General features: G+C 37.7%; 1 protein-coding gene, 1 long non-coding RNA gene and 1 pseudogene across 2 annotated transcripts in view; 1 reads left to right on the plus strand and 2 right to left on the minus strand.

Annotated features, from left to right (window-relative positions):
* LOC105515811 overlaps positions 1-16,185 on the plus strand; it is an 866,119-nt gene that overhangs the window by 282,650 nt on the left and 567,284 nt on the right. The gene's annotated exons all lie outside the window — the stretch shown is intronic.
* LOC105515809 lies at positions 5,164-5,633 on the minus strand (annotated as a pseudogene).
* LOC105515808 (ubiquitin-conjugating enzyme E2 N-like) lies at positions 10,247-11,394 on the minus strand. The gene has a single exon (XM_011947736.1). The coding sequence runs from the start codon at positions 11,392-11,394 to the stop codon at positions 10,936-10,938; it is 459 nt and encodes a 152-aa protein (XP_011803126.1). The 3' UTR covers positions 10,247-10,935.

The following is a 16,185-nucleotide window of genomic DNA, read 5'->3' on the forward strand; positions in this document are numbered from 1 at the left end:
ATATATATATATATACACGAATATATATAATATATATATACACACACACAAATCAGGCTCCAAAGATACCCTGAATGATGGAAATGATGGGAGCAAATCTAGGAAGTTTGAATTGATAATTTTCCATCTACATTCCCAACTAACATATGTGGAAGTGCAAATAAAAAACACTGAGTTCTTTCTGTGGGACATAAACCTGAAATCAACAGTGCCAGAATGTTATGTGGTCACCAAGAAACTTATTTGATATTACTTCATATTAATAGAGCTATGTTGTTCAGAAAAATACCTTGATAGGCACTACATAATTGGGGTTGTGTTACTTACAAGGTGTTCTCCTTACCCCCCATTTAGCTTGCAGTATGAGATCCAATCATACTAAACCTCAATCAGTTTCTCAAAGGCAACGTGTTCTCTTAGGAGGTGGAAAATAATTCTCTCCACTCCCTTGGGTTCAGCCTTCAGACTTTACCTTCAAGACCCCGTGATCGAATCAGTTGTCCCTCTTATGTCTTCCCATTACACTCTACTTGCCAATTCTATCCCTGATCACAATACTTTGTGGTTGTTGGCTGGCTTGTTTGACTTCTCCCATTAGACGGAACTCTATGGAGGCAGGGCCATGTCTATTCTGTGATCACATTTTCATCTTCTATTCCTAACAGAGTACCTGGAACACAATTAGCTATTGAATAAAAATATTTAAAGAAGAAAAGAGATTGTTCAGTCCACTCTGCCTGTGTAGAAAACTGTAAAGAAGTGCTCCATTCTGAAACACTGCATGTAGTGTTAAGTACCTGGCTAAAAAATGTACCTGGAGGAGAAGCTACCAATAGGGAGAGGGAAAATATTCTATATAATGACAGAATAGGCATCTTCAATAAGAAGAGCACTAGAAAGAATACAACATGATTTTTTTTTTTCCTCAGATGACTGTAAACTGTAGCATGGAAGAAAAATGAGATGTTTTCTATGTAGCATGATCAGATAACATAGCTATTATTAATGGATAGAAGTAATAAAGAAATGGATTCTACTTCAGCATAAGCAAACATTGACTAATGATTAGCCCTGTCATAAAATGAAACCAGATCTTGTGTCATAAATGTTGTTTTCATCAGGATGGCTACTTTTGAGGGGAGGAATAGAAGGAATTGATGAATTCACATATTAGAAAGACCAGAAGTTTTCTCAGGCATATTTAATATTATGTGGGGTAACTAAGTTAAAGGAAAAAGCAGAAGAAATTGGAGTGACAGTTTTGTGACTGCTGTTGTATTTGAAGGTGACATTTGCCAAGCACTTACTGAATACAGGCACCTCGCTAAAGCTTTACCATGAAAATGTTAGCATTTTCTAATATTAGGACTTGATATCTTGGAAATGTTTGAATTCCCTTTTGCTATGTGATTCTCCAGATCTGTTTCTAATTTTGTATTTCATTCAAATACATTTTTTAAAACTTAAGTGTATTTATTTAATAAATCCTTACACAAAGCTATGTGTCAACAAATTTTTAACACTTTGATAAAAATGAAATCATTTAATCCACATGGTGTGATTTTTATCCCTAATTTGCACAACTGAAGCATAGAGAGGTCAATAGTGTCTACGAGGTCACACAGGTGAAAACAGACAGTGCTAGGACTCCAACCCCAGTTCTCTATAGGGCTGGGATCATCTGAAGGAGCACCTCCCAATCAAAGGGCCATGTCGGGGCACTAGTCCATTCTGTTTAACCATTATATACTATTCTCTTGTATGAACATCCTGATATAAAGGTTCCAAAGCCTTTATTCCAATTTGTGCTATTTTGTTTTAGGCATATGTTTTAGAAGAAACGTATCATCCCATGTTTGTAAATGTATCCAGCCTAATTATGCCTTTTAATTCGTGAGTTTAGTTTGTTTACATTGATTTTCTTTATAGGTATATTTGAGTGTATGTCTACAACCTTCTTTCACATTTTCTATTTGTGCCATTTTTTTCTTGACTGTGTTTTTTCTATTTCTGCCTTTTGTTGAAATAAAGGTTTCCATATTCCCTCATTTACATATTTTTTGTCTCTGCAGATTTAGAAAAGACTGATTCTATATTTTAGTGTTAACTTTAAAGTTTAATATCCATGCTTAACAATATATTTTGATTTAATAATTTGATGACCAGATAATACTGTTATCTTTTCTTGAACATAATAACGTCAGTATGTGTAAACTATTCTGTAATCATTTCTCAACAATTTATTGTTTATATTTTTCCTTAAGAACCACGTACACAGACATGTACACATACACATACATAAAATCATATATACAAGTTGTTAGCTGCTGAGTATTATTAGTTGTCAGCTATTCTAAAATTATCTGTATTCACCATTATGTTTCTACCTAATGCTTTTCCTCTGGTTGCATTTTTCTTTTAATTAAAATTGATGCTTTAATAATTCCTTTACTAAGAATTTATTTGATGGACTCTTAATCTTTGTATGAATGATTTTAGCTAGAGATAATATTTTAAGCTGACAGTTATTTTCTCTCTAGGTTTTGAAAGCACTTCTTGCATTTATTTCAATTGCTAAGGACATTTTCCTTTGCTTTAATTCTTATTTTTTGCAAGTTAATATGATTTGTCTCTGGATTTTAAAAATTTCAGTTTAACATTCATGTGTACAGTTTCTCTATTATGTGTTTAGGTGGGAAGATGTTTATCTATCCTGTTTAGTACTTGGAGTGCCTTCTGAATCAGAATCTCCATGTCCTACCTTGATTCTGAAAAGTTTATTACCAGGTATTTTTTCAAATAGGACTTCCAGCTCATTTTTCTGAGACACTTACCAAACATATGCTGGAGCTCCCTATTTTATACTTTATATATCTTTAATTTTTTAATATTTATATGTTGGTGTTTCTGTGGTGTGTTCTGAGTAGATTCCTCAATATCATTTTGAAATTCAGTCAGTCTTCCCAACGGTGGCAGTTGTGTCGTGAGTTTGGTCTGTCTACTGAGGTAAGTTTTTTTGTTTTTGTTTTTGTAATTGTAGTGACTACATATTTCTTTATTAAGAGTCCTTATGGGTTCCTCTCCTGTCTTCTTGCTTGTATTTGATCTCTGTTTCATTTAAAAAAAAAATAGATGTGATTGTCATTTTTTCAGTTGAGCATTGTAAACTACTGTTAATTATTAATGAGTTTTACAATCTTATACATATGAACATTTCATATTGGGTGAATTCAGGTTCTGGTTGGTGATTTTGAGAGCTTTCTTCTTTCCTTCCTTCCTTCCCTTCCTTCCTTTCTTCCTTCCTTCCTCTTATGCAGGCTGGAGCACAGTGGTAGCAATCAGGGCTCACTGCAGCCTCGACTTTCTGAGCTCAAGCCATCCTCCTGCCTTAGCTTCCTAAGTAGCTGGGACTACAGGTACAACCATCACATCCAGCTAATTTTATCTTTTAATTTTTTGTAGAGCTGGAGTCCTCCCCTCCCCTCCCCTCTCCTCTCCTCTGACAGAGTCTTGCTTTGTCACCCAAGCTGGAGTGTAGTGCTGCGATCTCGACTCACTGCAACCTCTGCTTCCTGGGTTCAAGTGATTCTTATGCCTCAGCCTCCCAAGTAGCTGAGACTACAGGCACATGCCACCACGCCCGGCTAATTTTTGTATTTTTTGTAGAGACAGGTTTTCACCATGTTGGCCAGGTTTGTCTCGAACTCCTGACCTCAAGTGATCCCTCCACTTCAGCCTCCCAAATTGCTGGGATTACAGGTGTAAGCCACCATACCCCCGGCCTTATTTTTCTCACCTTTCTTCAGCCGTTTTGGAACTTGGGTTGTCAGGTTTGTTTTGTGTGTGTGGGAGATTCTTTGTGGTTTTTATGTTTCTGTTTTTTTTTGTTTTTGTTTTTGTTTTTGTTTTTGAGATGAAGTTTCTCTCTTGTTGCCCAGGCTGGAGTGCAATGGCACGATTTCTCCTTACTGCAACCTCTGCCTCCCGGGTTCAAGTGATTCTCCTGCCTCAGCCTCCCGAGTAGCTGAGATTACAGGCATGCGCCCCCATGCACAGTTAATTTTGTATTTTTAGTAGAGACGGGGTTTCTCCATGTTGGTCAGGCTGGTCTCAAACTCAGATCATTCAGGTGATCCGCCCACCTCGGATTCCCAAAGTGCTGGGATTACACGTGTGAGCCACCAAGCCGAGCCTACGTTTCCGTTTTAAAATTAATCAGTTTTTTGGTTTGCCTCCAGCTTGCTCTCTGGTGCTTATTCAAGAACCGGGTTTTAGAGTAAATGTTTGCTACTCTGACTCACGGGAAGGTAACAGAGATGGCCACTAAGCAAGGCGGGAATTCGATTCATTTCTTACCTTTGAAAGTGTGGCTTTCTGTTTTCATAATTCCACAAGTTCATATAATCTGTAGTCCGAGAGAGCGCAGTTTTTTTGTTTTGTTAAGCCTCCTCTAATAAGCAGCAAGAGCTCTGGATATCCAATCTTTGCTATAATATGCAGTAGGCCTGGCTCTATACATCCATATATGGGAGTACTTTTAATCCCAATGGCCCCAGAGAAACTGGCCTCTTGTTACTGCCTGCTTTGGAGTTTTTAATCCCAGAAGGCCAGAGGATATAGTCTACTCATCTACTTATATTTATGGCTCATGAAAATGTCTGTCCAGTTTTTAAGGCCAACTCTGTCTTTCACGTTTTGTCTTTTTCTGTTTTATCTACAATTGCTTTGTAATGGGGGCAGAGGTTGCATCACAGCATGATTTTACTGTCTTCCTGGCATGAAATAATGTCTTACTCATCAATGCATCATCTGTGCTTGCTTTTGTTTATGATCAGGGAGACTTACTACTTATATTTATGTTAGGATAGTGATACAAAAACAGAATTGGACTTAAAACATAGTAACATGGTAGTGCTACTGAAAAGTCAAATACACAAACACTATATAGTAGATTGAATAGAACAGAGCGGCGGGGAAACAGTCATCTTTGACAATCACTTTCTAAATGGTGATTTGGTTTCAACAAAACAGCTTCTGTGTTAAAAAAAAAAAAGTATTATTATTGATCTGCATACTATTTGTATAGTTGTTTTCTTTGTAGTCACTTTATAAATGTCTTTTTTTTGGGGGGGGGAGATATGTGTGCCTTTATTAGCAGAGCCACTATTTGAGGGGGATGAAGCGGGAGGAGTGGGTGGCCCCGATGCTAGGCCAGCCGTGCTTCACAGGCTTGTAGGTGATGGGGAACTCACCCAGGTAGTGGCTGATCATCTCCGGCTTGATCTCCACCTGGTTGAAGGTCTTGCCGTTGTAGACGCCCACCCTGCTGCCCACCATCTTGGGCGGGATGATCATGTCCCGCAGGTGCGTTTTCAGTACTTCCGGCTTCTCCATGGGCGGAGTCTCCTTCTTGGCCTAGCACACGCGCCTCAGCAGCGAGCGCTGCTTGCGCGTCAGCATTGCGCTGCTTGCGCGTCAGCATTCCGCCGCAGGCCGGGGTTCTGCCGCTGCAGCTGGCGTGCACCGCACAGCTGCCTCAGCTACTCGCAGGACATGTCCAGCAGCTGGTCCAGGTCCACACCGCGGTAGGTGAACTTGCAGAAGGTCCACTTCTTCTGCTTTACCTCTGCCATCTTGCCGGATACTCTGAAAATGATTACATAAGTGCCAGAGTCCTTCTCCTATAGATTTTAACCTAATTCTGCATATGATTTTAATTAGCTGATATATTAAAAACAGTGTAAGTAATTTTTTTCCCTTCAAAGAAGCCTCAACTTTGAGAAACGGTGAATTACGTGAGGTAAACCTCGTATTTATGTGAGGAAAGCTCTGCATTGGTTTTGATTCTCACATTTTAATTAGCTGATGTATTAAAAACAGTATAAGTAAAATTTCCCTTCCAGGAAACCTCAACTTTGAGTAACGCTGGATTACGTGAGCTAAACCTTGTAATTATGTGAGAAAGGCTAAGTATTGGTTTTGTTTCCCACATTTACATGAGGAAATTGAGGCACAATGTTAATTGTCACAAGGTCAAGTAACTAGCAAGGGACAGGCCAAGATAGAAATCTGTTTCCAGAACTCTTGTGCTTAATGACTAAGAAGCATGCGCAGATGCAAGGGTCAGAGACAAGGAAACAAGAGATCCATTTGTACCGATAGCGTGGAAGATTGACTTAATTTCAGGGAGTTGCGTTTCTTCATAAAAACTTCAGGATTAACCCACCTCACATATTTTCTCCAAAGTTTTAGTTATGTATTGGATTTAAGAATAGACTGAACCTGGGCTCCCCACTGCACAAGATAAAAAACTGAGAGAGACTGGGCACGGTGGCTCACGCCTGTAATCCCAGCACTTTGGGAGACCAAGGTAGGCTGATCACCTGAGGTCAGAAGTTTGAGATCAGACTGGGCAACATGGTGAAACCCTATCTCTACTAAAAATACAACATCAGCTGGGCGTGGTGGTGGGTGCCTGTAATCCCAGCTATTTGGGAGGTTGAGGCAGGAAAATCGCTGGAACCTGGAGGCGGAGGTTGCAGTGAGCCACGATGGCGCCACTGCACTCCAGCCTGGGCAACAGAGCTAGACTCCGTATCAAAAAAAAAAAAAAAGCCGGGGCGGGGGGGGAAGAAAAGGTAAACCAAATGATGTACAGAAGATATTACAACATATAGAAAATAATTAAACATCATCAGTCACTCAAAACACATCCTGGGCTCAACACTCAACATAGTAATGGTAAATATTTGAGGTGATGGACACCCCAAATACCTTGACTGGATCATTGTCCACTCTGTGCATGGGACCAAATATCACATGTATGCCATAAATATCTAAAATATTATCTGTCAAGAAAAAACTTAATGGACACACAAAATAATGCATAATGTGGTTGTTCTTAAAATTGGTTTTACTCTATGCTTCTTTACTTTTTTTTGTAAAGCCAAGTATTTTTAGATCCAGAGAAATTTTCAACATTTCTAAGAGTGACATTAGCAGTAGATGAGTATTGTAAGTGTGACTGTTTATGTGTGATTTTAAAATGGTTTAAGTAAAGGACTGACATTCAGGTTTTCTGAAATTACATATTTATAAAACTACTGTAGAAAACTTTATGGTGACAATATTGTTTGAGTAGAAAGTCAAAATTTCATTGAATATGAAGTTGGTATAATACTATCACCAGCTGCCTTTATCCGTTGAGTTTTGACTGTTATAATCAATTTAAAATGTAACTTTTCGTTTTGGAATTATAATAAATACAATTCTTACTTTAGATAAATCATTTGTCACACTTGTAAGATGACTTCACAGGGAAAAATGTTCTTTGTCTTCTCTGTTTTTTTACCAGAAGAAATGATGTACTTTTTCAAGTTTTGCTAAGAACTCTTCAATGATAACAACCGTTTGATGTTATAAGATTGACATTAAATGCTTAACATTATTAATATATAAAATACTGTGTCATATCTTGTGGAAGAGAGAGAAAAACAGTTTGTGAAAAGATATTGCTTCTTGCATATAACCATATTTCTGCTCCTCAGTAATCTTAATTTCAATGTTGTAAAGCATGTCTTTATTATTATCAAGAAAAGGCATAATCTAGACCCAGAATTTGGTCAGATGACCCTTACCTCAGATTTTCAATCACTGCTCTAGGAAGGCAGATAGATAACTGTTAAAATTTGGATAAAAATGAAATAAACAAAAATATAGTTAAGTATTATGTTTCAGCCAAGGCACATGCAAAGATATATACAAATCATTTGTAGAAAGATTGGATAGACTCTAAAGAATATTCAGGCCGGGCACGGTGGCTCATGCCTGTAATCCCAGCACTTTGGAAGGCCAAGGCGGGCAGATCACGAGGTCAGGAGATCAAGACCATCCTGGCTAACACTGTGAAACCCCGTTTCTACTAAAAATACAAAAAAAAATTAGCCAGGCATGGTGGCGGGCGCCTCTAGTCCCAGCTACTCGGAAGGCTGAGGCAGGAGAACGGTGTGAACCCGGGAGGCAGAGCTTGCAGTGAGCCGAGATCGCGCCACTGCACTCCAGCCTGGGCGACAGAGTGAGACTCCATCTCAAAAGAAAAAAAAAGAATTTTAAGCAATATTGTATACTCTGCTGGTTGCTTGATACTCAGATGTAAAGATGTTGATAACAATGGAAAGCAGATAGACAGTGCATGTTTACCTTTCAAAATATATCTGTCATGGAGGTGGCGTGTTCACCTATTGGTAAGTTTGCCAGACTTAGCAAATTAAAATACAGGAGACTCAGTTCAAATCAGTTACATTTTAGAAAAACAACAAAAAGAGTTATATGTGGAATACACTTATTCTAAAAATTTTAATCATTGTTTTTCTGAAATTGAAATTTAACTGGGTATCCTGTGTTTTATCTGGCAACTATAACTACCAAGAGGGGTGTATGTATTTATATGTGTGTGTTTGTGTAGTTGGTGTGGGGTGGTCTGTCTTCTATGGGGATTTGTGAAAGATAGAGAAGGTTGGAGTCACCATGTACATAGTATAAAATACATTCAGCCATTCTCGTTAAGTCTAAATTAAAAATAGTTTCCCCTATCCTCTTAAGTGCCTTTTACTAAAAATTATATTGCTTGAGTATCTTAACTATTTCTGCAAGATTGCTTCTTGACTTCAGAAATGAGACAAAATCTTTTTTTCTTTATCTTTTTAGAAGAAGGTAGACAATATAAGGACCAAAGCTAAGAAATACTCATGATGTAAAAAAATGTTATTGACAAACTAAGAAATCAGCAGTTTCAATCTTCAAATCTTCTACTGACTCCATGTTCAATTCAGTCACCTAAAAAAATGCATTTCCAAATCAACTTATGATTTTCACTAGTACTGAGGGGAAAAAGCCTAGTGCAATGTAAGAAAATTTTAAGGGATTGTTTTAATTTGGCATGCCAAATTTAATGTAACTGAAAATATTCACTAAACGTGTTCAGAAATGTCTGGTTAACCCTGAATTAAGAGCAATAGGTCAACCATAACACATTTTCTAATAATTCTGACTTTAGTTAAGATTCAAACAAGTTTGGCAGAGCATCAATATCAGTCCTAACACAAACTCTGGTTTAGAGGTTCTTCATTCTATTTTACAATATTATCTGTGTATCTATGAAGTAGAGATCCAGCATGGCAGACCCTAAATATACAACAAGAGAAAGTGACTGTTGATGAGTCAGTAAATTCTCTAATTCATTATTGGCTTGAGGAGCTCTTTCATTCAAGACTTTTCAAATACACACACACACACACAATTTTAGGAGAGTGAAATGTTTTTTACTAAATATTTAACATTAGTAATATGCAAATACTAACAACAATTTTATGGGTATTTAATCTGTGCCAACTTTTTGCTAAGCACTTTAAATATATTGACTTAATGTATCCCATATGAAGTAGATAGCATTATAATTTTTTTGTTTTTTTGTTTTTGTTTTTGTTTGTTTGTTTGGTTTTGAGACAGAGTCACACTTTGTCGCCCAGGCTGGAGTGTAGTGGCGTGATCTTGGCTCACTGCAACCTTCATCTCCCAGGTTCAAGCATTCTTCTGCCTTGGCCTCCCAAGTAGTTGGGATTACAGGCGTGTGCCACCATGCCTGCCTAATTTTCTTATATTTTTAGTAGAGATGGGGTTTTGCCATGTTGGCCAGGCTGGTCTGGAACTCCTGGCCTCAAGTGATCTACCCACCTCAGCCTCTCAAAGTGCTGCGATTACAGGCATGAGCCACCGTGGTCAGCCTAATTTTATTTTTAACAATGAAGAAAGGGAATCAAAAATTTTGACTAATGTTTCTGTGAAGTCAAAGCCTATGCCCTCAATGTATATTGATACACATGAGTAGAAACTGGCGTAACAATTGAAGTATATTCATGAGCGTACCTGTGTTTTCTCTTAAATTATGGATCTCTTTTCCACAGAGTTTGGGAGTAGTCCTTTGATATGGGGCTGAGGAAACAGCAGCAGAGCTCTGTCTCTAAAGTTATTGGCCACTCTCTCCTCATCCTACAGCTCTATCCTCTTTTGACTCCTAACCTTGACACAGCCTTTCTTAGGCTCCTTTTATTTAGATATTGTACTCTTCAGAAATTTGCACTTCATTCTTTCTTCTTTGGTTTTATAAATCCCTCTTAAGAATATGATGTAGTCTTGGTCTTCAGTGATGTAAGACCAATTGATTTATGTTTTGAACTCCATTTTTTTTTTTAGAATAACAAAAAATATTTTACTAAAACATAAGATTTACAGAAGTTTCCAGACAAGCCATACAAAATGGTCACAAGCTTTTTTTGAAGGGGAGAATCTACACTTGACAGCAGTGTTATCAGTGAGGGCTGTGATGTTTGTTTAATGTTCCCATTTTGGTTCAAACAATCAAGCTTGTCCATCTATAGCATCTAAATAAAGTTAGACTTGGCTAAAGAGCATATTCTAAAGACCTGGTTAGCTGCTTTTAACCAATGCAATTAGATCACCAAAAAAGGGGGAAAGGAGACCATAAAATTAAAATAAAACTACCTCCTCCCTCAAAAAAAATAAAATAAAATAAAGAAAAACACCCACACCCCTGCAGCTAACCTGACAACTACCTTCATTCACAATGCTTTATACTTAAACCAGGATGGGGGAAATGAATAAAAGCAGGGAGGGGCCACTGCTTTTCAACATTTCACAACAATCCAGATGATACTTCTAGCCTCTGCTCATGCTTTATGACAGTGAATCAGGACAAGACATAGATTTGCTAATGTGCATTTAATCACCAAAGGACTGAAGATGTCTGGGCTTTTTTATTCTGTAATGTTTCTGAGACTGTGTCCATTAAATGCAGACAAAAAGGAGGAAGTCTTGGCAGAACAGGAGAAGTGATGCGCACTTGATGATTGGATCAATTTAAATATTATTCATGGCATATAGCCTAGTCCATGCTCTAGCTGTTTCTATGGCTTGGGCTTCGTTGGTCTTCCACTGCTCCACTACATCATTTCCTAATGGATCATCTGGATTGGGAGCACTTAACAAGGCCTGGATCGATAGCAGAACTGTGCGGATCTGCAGTGCTGGGGACCACTTATCTATCAAAATATCTAAACATATTCTTCCCAACTTGTCTACATTAGGATGATAAATTTTGGTCATGAAACATACTTTAGGGGCTGCCATTGGGTATTCTTTAAGAAGGAATAGTTCAAGTTTAAAAGTCCCTCCCCCAAAGGGGGAATCTTGAGGGCCAGCAATGACCACATGAAAATAACGGGCGTTGCTCTTATCTGGTTCTGCTTTGATGCCAGGAAATGGTTCTGCCAGCAAACGCTGGGTTTCCTTGATGATCCTGCAGGGCAGCCCGGCCATCTTGTCAGAACCCAAGTTCGGCCTCTTGAACTCCACTTCTTTCCAGAGTTCCATATGTGTAGGCCAAATGAAATCCTTGGAATATCCCATATGAATTTATTTTATTTTTTCATTGGTTATTGGGGTACAGGTAGCATTTGGTTACATGAGTAAGTTCTTTAGTGGGTGCTTTGTGAGATTTAGGTGCACTCATCACTCAAGCAGTATACACTGCACCCTATTTGTAGTCTTTGATCCCTCATCCCTGTCTCACCCTTCCCCCAAAGTCCCCAAAGTTCACTATATCATTCTTATGCCTTTGAGTTCTCATGACTTAGCTCACTTATCAGTGAGAACATAGGATATTTGGTTTACCATTCCTGAGTTATTTCACATAGAATAATAGTCTCCAGTCTCAACCAGGTCTCTGCAAAGGTCATTAATTCATTCCTTTTTATGGCTGAGTAGTGCTCCATTGTGTGTGTGTGTGTGTGTGTGTGTGTGTGTATCAGTTTCTTTATCCACTCGTTGATTGATGGGCATTTGGGTTGGTTCCACGATTTTGCGGTTGCAAACTGTGCTGCTATAAAGATATGTGTACAAGTATCTTTTTTGTATAACAACTTATTTTCATATGGGTAGATACCCAGTAGTAGGATTGCTAGATCAAATGGTAGTTCTACTTTTAGTTATTTAAGGAATCTCCACACTGTTTTCCATGGTGGCTGTATTAGTTTACATTCCACCAGCAGTGTAGAAGTGTTCTCTGTTCACCACATCCACACCAACATCTATTATTTTTTGACTCTTTGATTATGGCCATTCTTGGAGGAGTAAGGTGATATTGCATTATGGTTTTGATTTGCATTTTCCTGATTATTAGTGATGTTGAACATTTTTTTGTATGTTTGTTGGCCATTTGGGTATCTTCGTGCGGTGGCTCACGCCTGTAATCCTAGCACTTTGGGAGGCTGAGGTGGGCGGATCATGAAGTCAGGGGATTGAGACCATCCCGGCCAACATGGTGAAACCCTGTCTCTATGAAAAATACAAAACTCAGCTGGATGTGGTGGTACACACGTGTAATCCCAGCTACGCAGGAGGCTGAGGCAAGAGAATCACTTGAACCCAGGAGGTGGAGATTGCATTGAGCCAAGATCTCACCACTGCACTCCAGCCTGGTGACAGAGACCACTTTTTGATGGGATTTTTAATTTTTTTCTTACTGATTTGTTTGAGTTCATTGTAGATTGTGGATATTAGTCCTTCATCAGATGTATAGATTGTGAAGACGTTCTCCCACTCTGTGGATTGTCTGTTTACTCTGCTGACTGCTCCTTTTGCTGTGCAAAAGCTCTTTAATTAAGTCTCAGCTATTTATCTTTGGGGTTTTTTTGTTTGTGTGTGTGTGTGTGTGTGTGTTTATTTTTTTTCTTTTCTTTTCTTTTTTTTTTTTTTTTTTTTGATGCAGTCTCACTCTGTTGCCAGGCTGGAGTGCAGTGGTGCTCTCTCGACTAACTGCAGACTCCATCTCCCGGGTTCAAGTGATTCTTCTGCCTCAGCCTCCTGAGTAGCTAGGACTGCAAGTGCGCACGTGCCAGCACACCCAGCTAATTTTCGTATTTTCAGTAGAGATGAGGTTTCACCATGTTGGCCAGGCTGGTCTCGATTTCTTGACTTCATGATCTGCCTGCCTCAGCTTCCCAGAGTGCTGGGATTCCAGACATGAGCCACTGGGCCGGCTTTACCTTTGTTTTTATTGCATTTGCTTTTGGGTTCCTGGTTGTGAAATCCTTCCCTATGTGAATATCTAGAAGGGTTTTTCCAATGTTATCTTCTAGAATTTTTATAGTTTCAGGTCTTAGATTTAAGTCCTTAATCCATTTTGAGTTGATTTTCCTATAAAGTGAGAGATGAGAATCCAGTTTCATTCTCTTCTATGTGGCTAGCCAATTATCCCAGAACCATTTGTTGAGAAGGTTGTCCTTTCTCCACTTTATGTTTTTGATGGAAACACATCCCATGCTCATGGATGGTTAGAATCAATATTGTGAAAATGACCATACTGCCAAAAGCAATCTAAAAATTCAACAGAATTCCCATCAAAATACTACCATCATTCTTCACAGAATTAGAAAAAACAATTCTAAAATTCATATGGAACCAAAAAAGTGCCTGCATATCCAAAGCAAGACTAAGTAAAAAGAACAAATCTGGAGACATCACACTACCTGATTTCAAACTATACGATAAGGCCATAGTCACCAAAACAGCACGGTACTGGTATAAAAATAGGCATATAGACCAATGGAACAGAATAGAGAACCCAGAAATAAAACCAAATACTTACACCCACATGCATTTTAAATTAAGTGTTCAAATCTAACTTTATTTCCTAAATATACTCACCTTTCATATTTCTGGTTTCAGTTAATGGGATTGATACCCAAATTAGTGAGCTGATTAGAGATTAAGTTATTTGAGTTATTCCTCATATCTTCTCAGTCACTAAACTTTGTCAATCTTGCTTTTAAAATATTTCCTTGAATCATTCATCATCAAAAAATCATATTTTCACCTAAGTATTGTGTGTAATATGTTTTTCTACTAACCCAAAATTCCTCCTCTCTACTGCCATTAAAATTATTTTGACAAGAAAAACAAAAAAATAATTTGTCCCCCTTCCTTCCTAAAACATTCTTATGGCTATATTGTTTACAGGAGTAGTTGTCACACTGGACTAAAGAATTTCCTGAGGTATGGAGAATATGGACATAGAAAGGATCTAGAAAGGACATAGAAATATCATATATGCTATTTCTCAACCTAATCTGTCCCTCTGTGGCTTAGGTGTCATGGTTTATCAGCTTTTTCCTATTTTATTTATTTATTTGAGACAGAGTCTTGCTCTGTCACTCAGGCTGGAGTGCAGTGGTGGATCTTGGCTCACTGCAATCTCTGCCTCCCTGGTTCAAGCAGTTCTCCTGCCTCAGTGTCCCAAGTAGCTGGGACTACAGGCCTTTGCCACCATGCCTGGCTAATTTTTGAACTTTTAGTAGGGATGGGGTTTCGCCATGTTGCCCAGACTGGTCTCAAAATCTTAACCTCAGGTCATCTGCCTGCACCGGCCTCCCAAAGTGCTAGGATTACAGACATGAACCACCGCATCCCTCATTTTCCCATTTTTTTCTTAAAGGCATATTGCACCAGCAAGCAAAAAAACCTGGGGCTCAACTAAATAGCCACTCAGAATGTTGTTAGTCTGAGAAAGTGAATCAACCTAATGACTACATAACAAATACCTTTGTGAACTAGGTGGTTTTTCATATTTTGTTTTTAACAAAATTTACCTGGTAGACCACTACAAATAATGTTGGAGATACATACTTATGTGATTTTTGACATAAAACCCAGAAGAATTCATAAGAATTGAGCGCCAGGGGAGTATGTTTTTTATACCCATTTACATGTTAATTATTAAATTCTCAAGACTTAAACCCATAAATGAAAAATAAGCACAGATTTGATGCTTATTCTAGCAATCAGACATTTTTATTCATGGATATATGAACTACTTATTAAAGGTCTTGGGGTTATTAAATAATATAGCACAAATCAAATGTTGCTACTTTGAGTGATTGAAATTTTTAATATTTTATGTTGCATACAAACATGCTAAAAATTCAGTCTAGAGGGAAATAATGTCAATGTCTTATGGATATAACATTTTTTAGAAACTATTATTATGTTAGAGCAAACTTTTAAAATATTTTGGAATAAAAATATAAGAAAAATAATTGTGTAGGGAAAGTGGAATAGAACTACAAATTAAAGAAGAAAAATTAGTGGTATAAAGTTTTCAGCTATTAAAGGAGGACTGTTCATGTATTTTCAAACAATATAATTTTCATATTAATTATAATAGTTAAATTTTTTCAATATGTTTAAGTTTTATTTTAAATGTAGTGTTATTTATAAAATCCTAGAAATACAGTCTTTGTTATTTAAACTTAATTGAAAAATTCAAGACCACATAATTTTAGGGGATTTGCAAAAAACCATATAAACCACTGAACCACAGAATCAAGTCAAAATTCCGTATATATATATATATATAGTGATCATTTTAACTTTCTAATCTCATGTCCCACCACTGATATCATCTACCCCACCTACACCTGAGTTTTCTTTGAAGTGTCATTGGTCTCAAAGATTCTGTTTCTTCTATTTGGGATCATCTTCTATTTCCTTTTTACTAAACAGAAATTGTATGTCACGTTTATGCCAGTTGCCTGACACAGTCTCTGTCACATTGTAGATTCACATTAATAAGAATAGTTATAATTTATTGAATGCAGTGGGCAGTAGACTAAGCATTGTGGATGCCCCAGCTGTTTTAATCCTCACAACAACCCTAACGATGACAGAACTGAGTCCCAGAGAGATCTGAAAACTTACCTAAAGTCAAGGAGGAAATGAGCCTTGTTGATTAAATGAATAACCAAATAAATGCTTGGCTGCTAATGCTTTTATCTCATTTCAACTGTTTCTGTGACTTTGGATTTCTTTGGATGTGCAACTTCTATAAACTAGTCCAGGCCCTGTGAACAGTTGTATGTTGTTTGTTTTGATTTTATTAGGAAATGTCATTACACTTCGTTGTAACTACCGTTTAATGTCCCTCTCTTTGACAAATGATAAGCTTCATTGAGTCAGGGATCATGAATACCATATTCACCACGCCCAGCATTGTACACAGTGCCTGGCATATACTGTGTTCTCAGTAATACATATTGAATTAACAAATATTCT

Source organism: Colobus angolensis, unplaced genomic scaffold (genome assembly GCF_000951035.1).
Source record: "Colobus angolensis palliatus isolate OR3802 unplaced genomic scaffold, Cang.pa_1.0 Scaffold27, whole genome shotgun sequence".
Lineage (NCBI taxonomy): Eukaryota > Metazoa > Chordata > Mammalia > Primates > Cercopithecidae > Colobus > Colobus angolensis.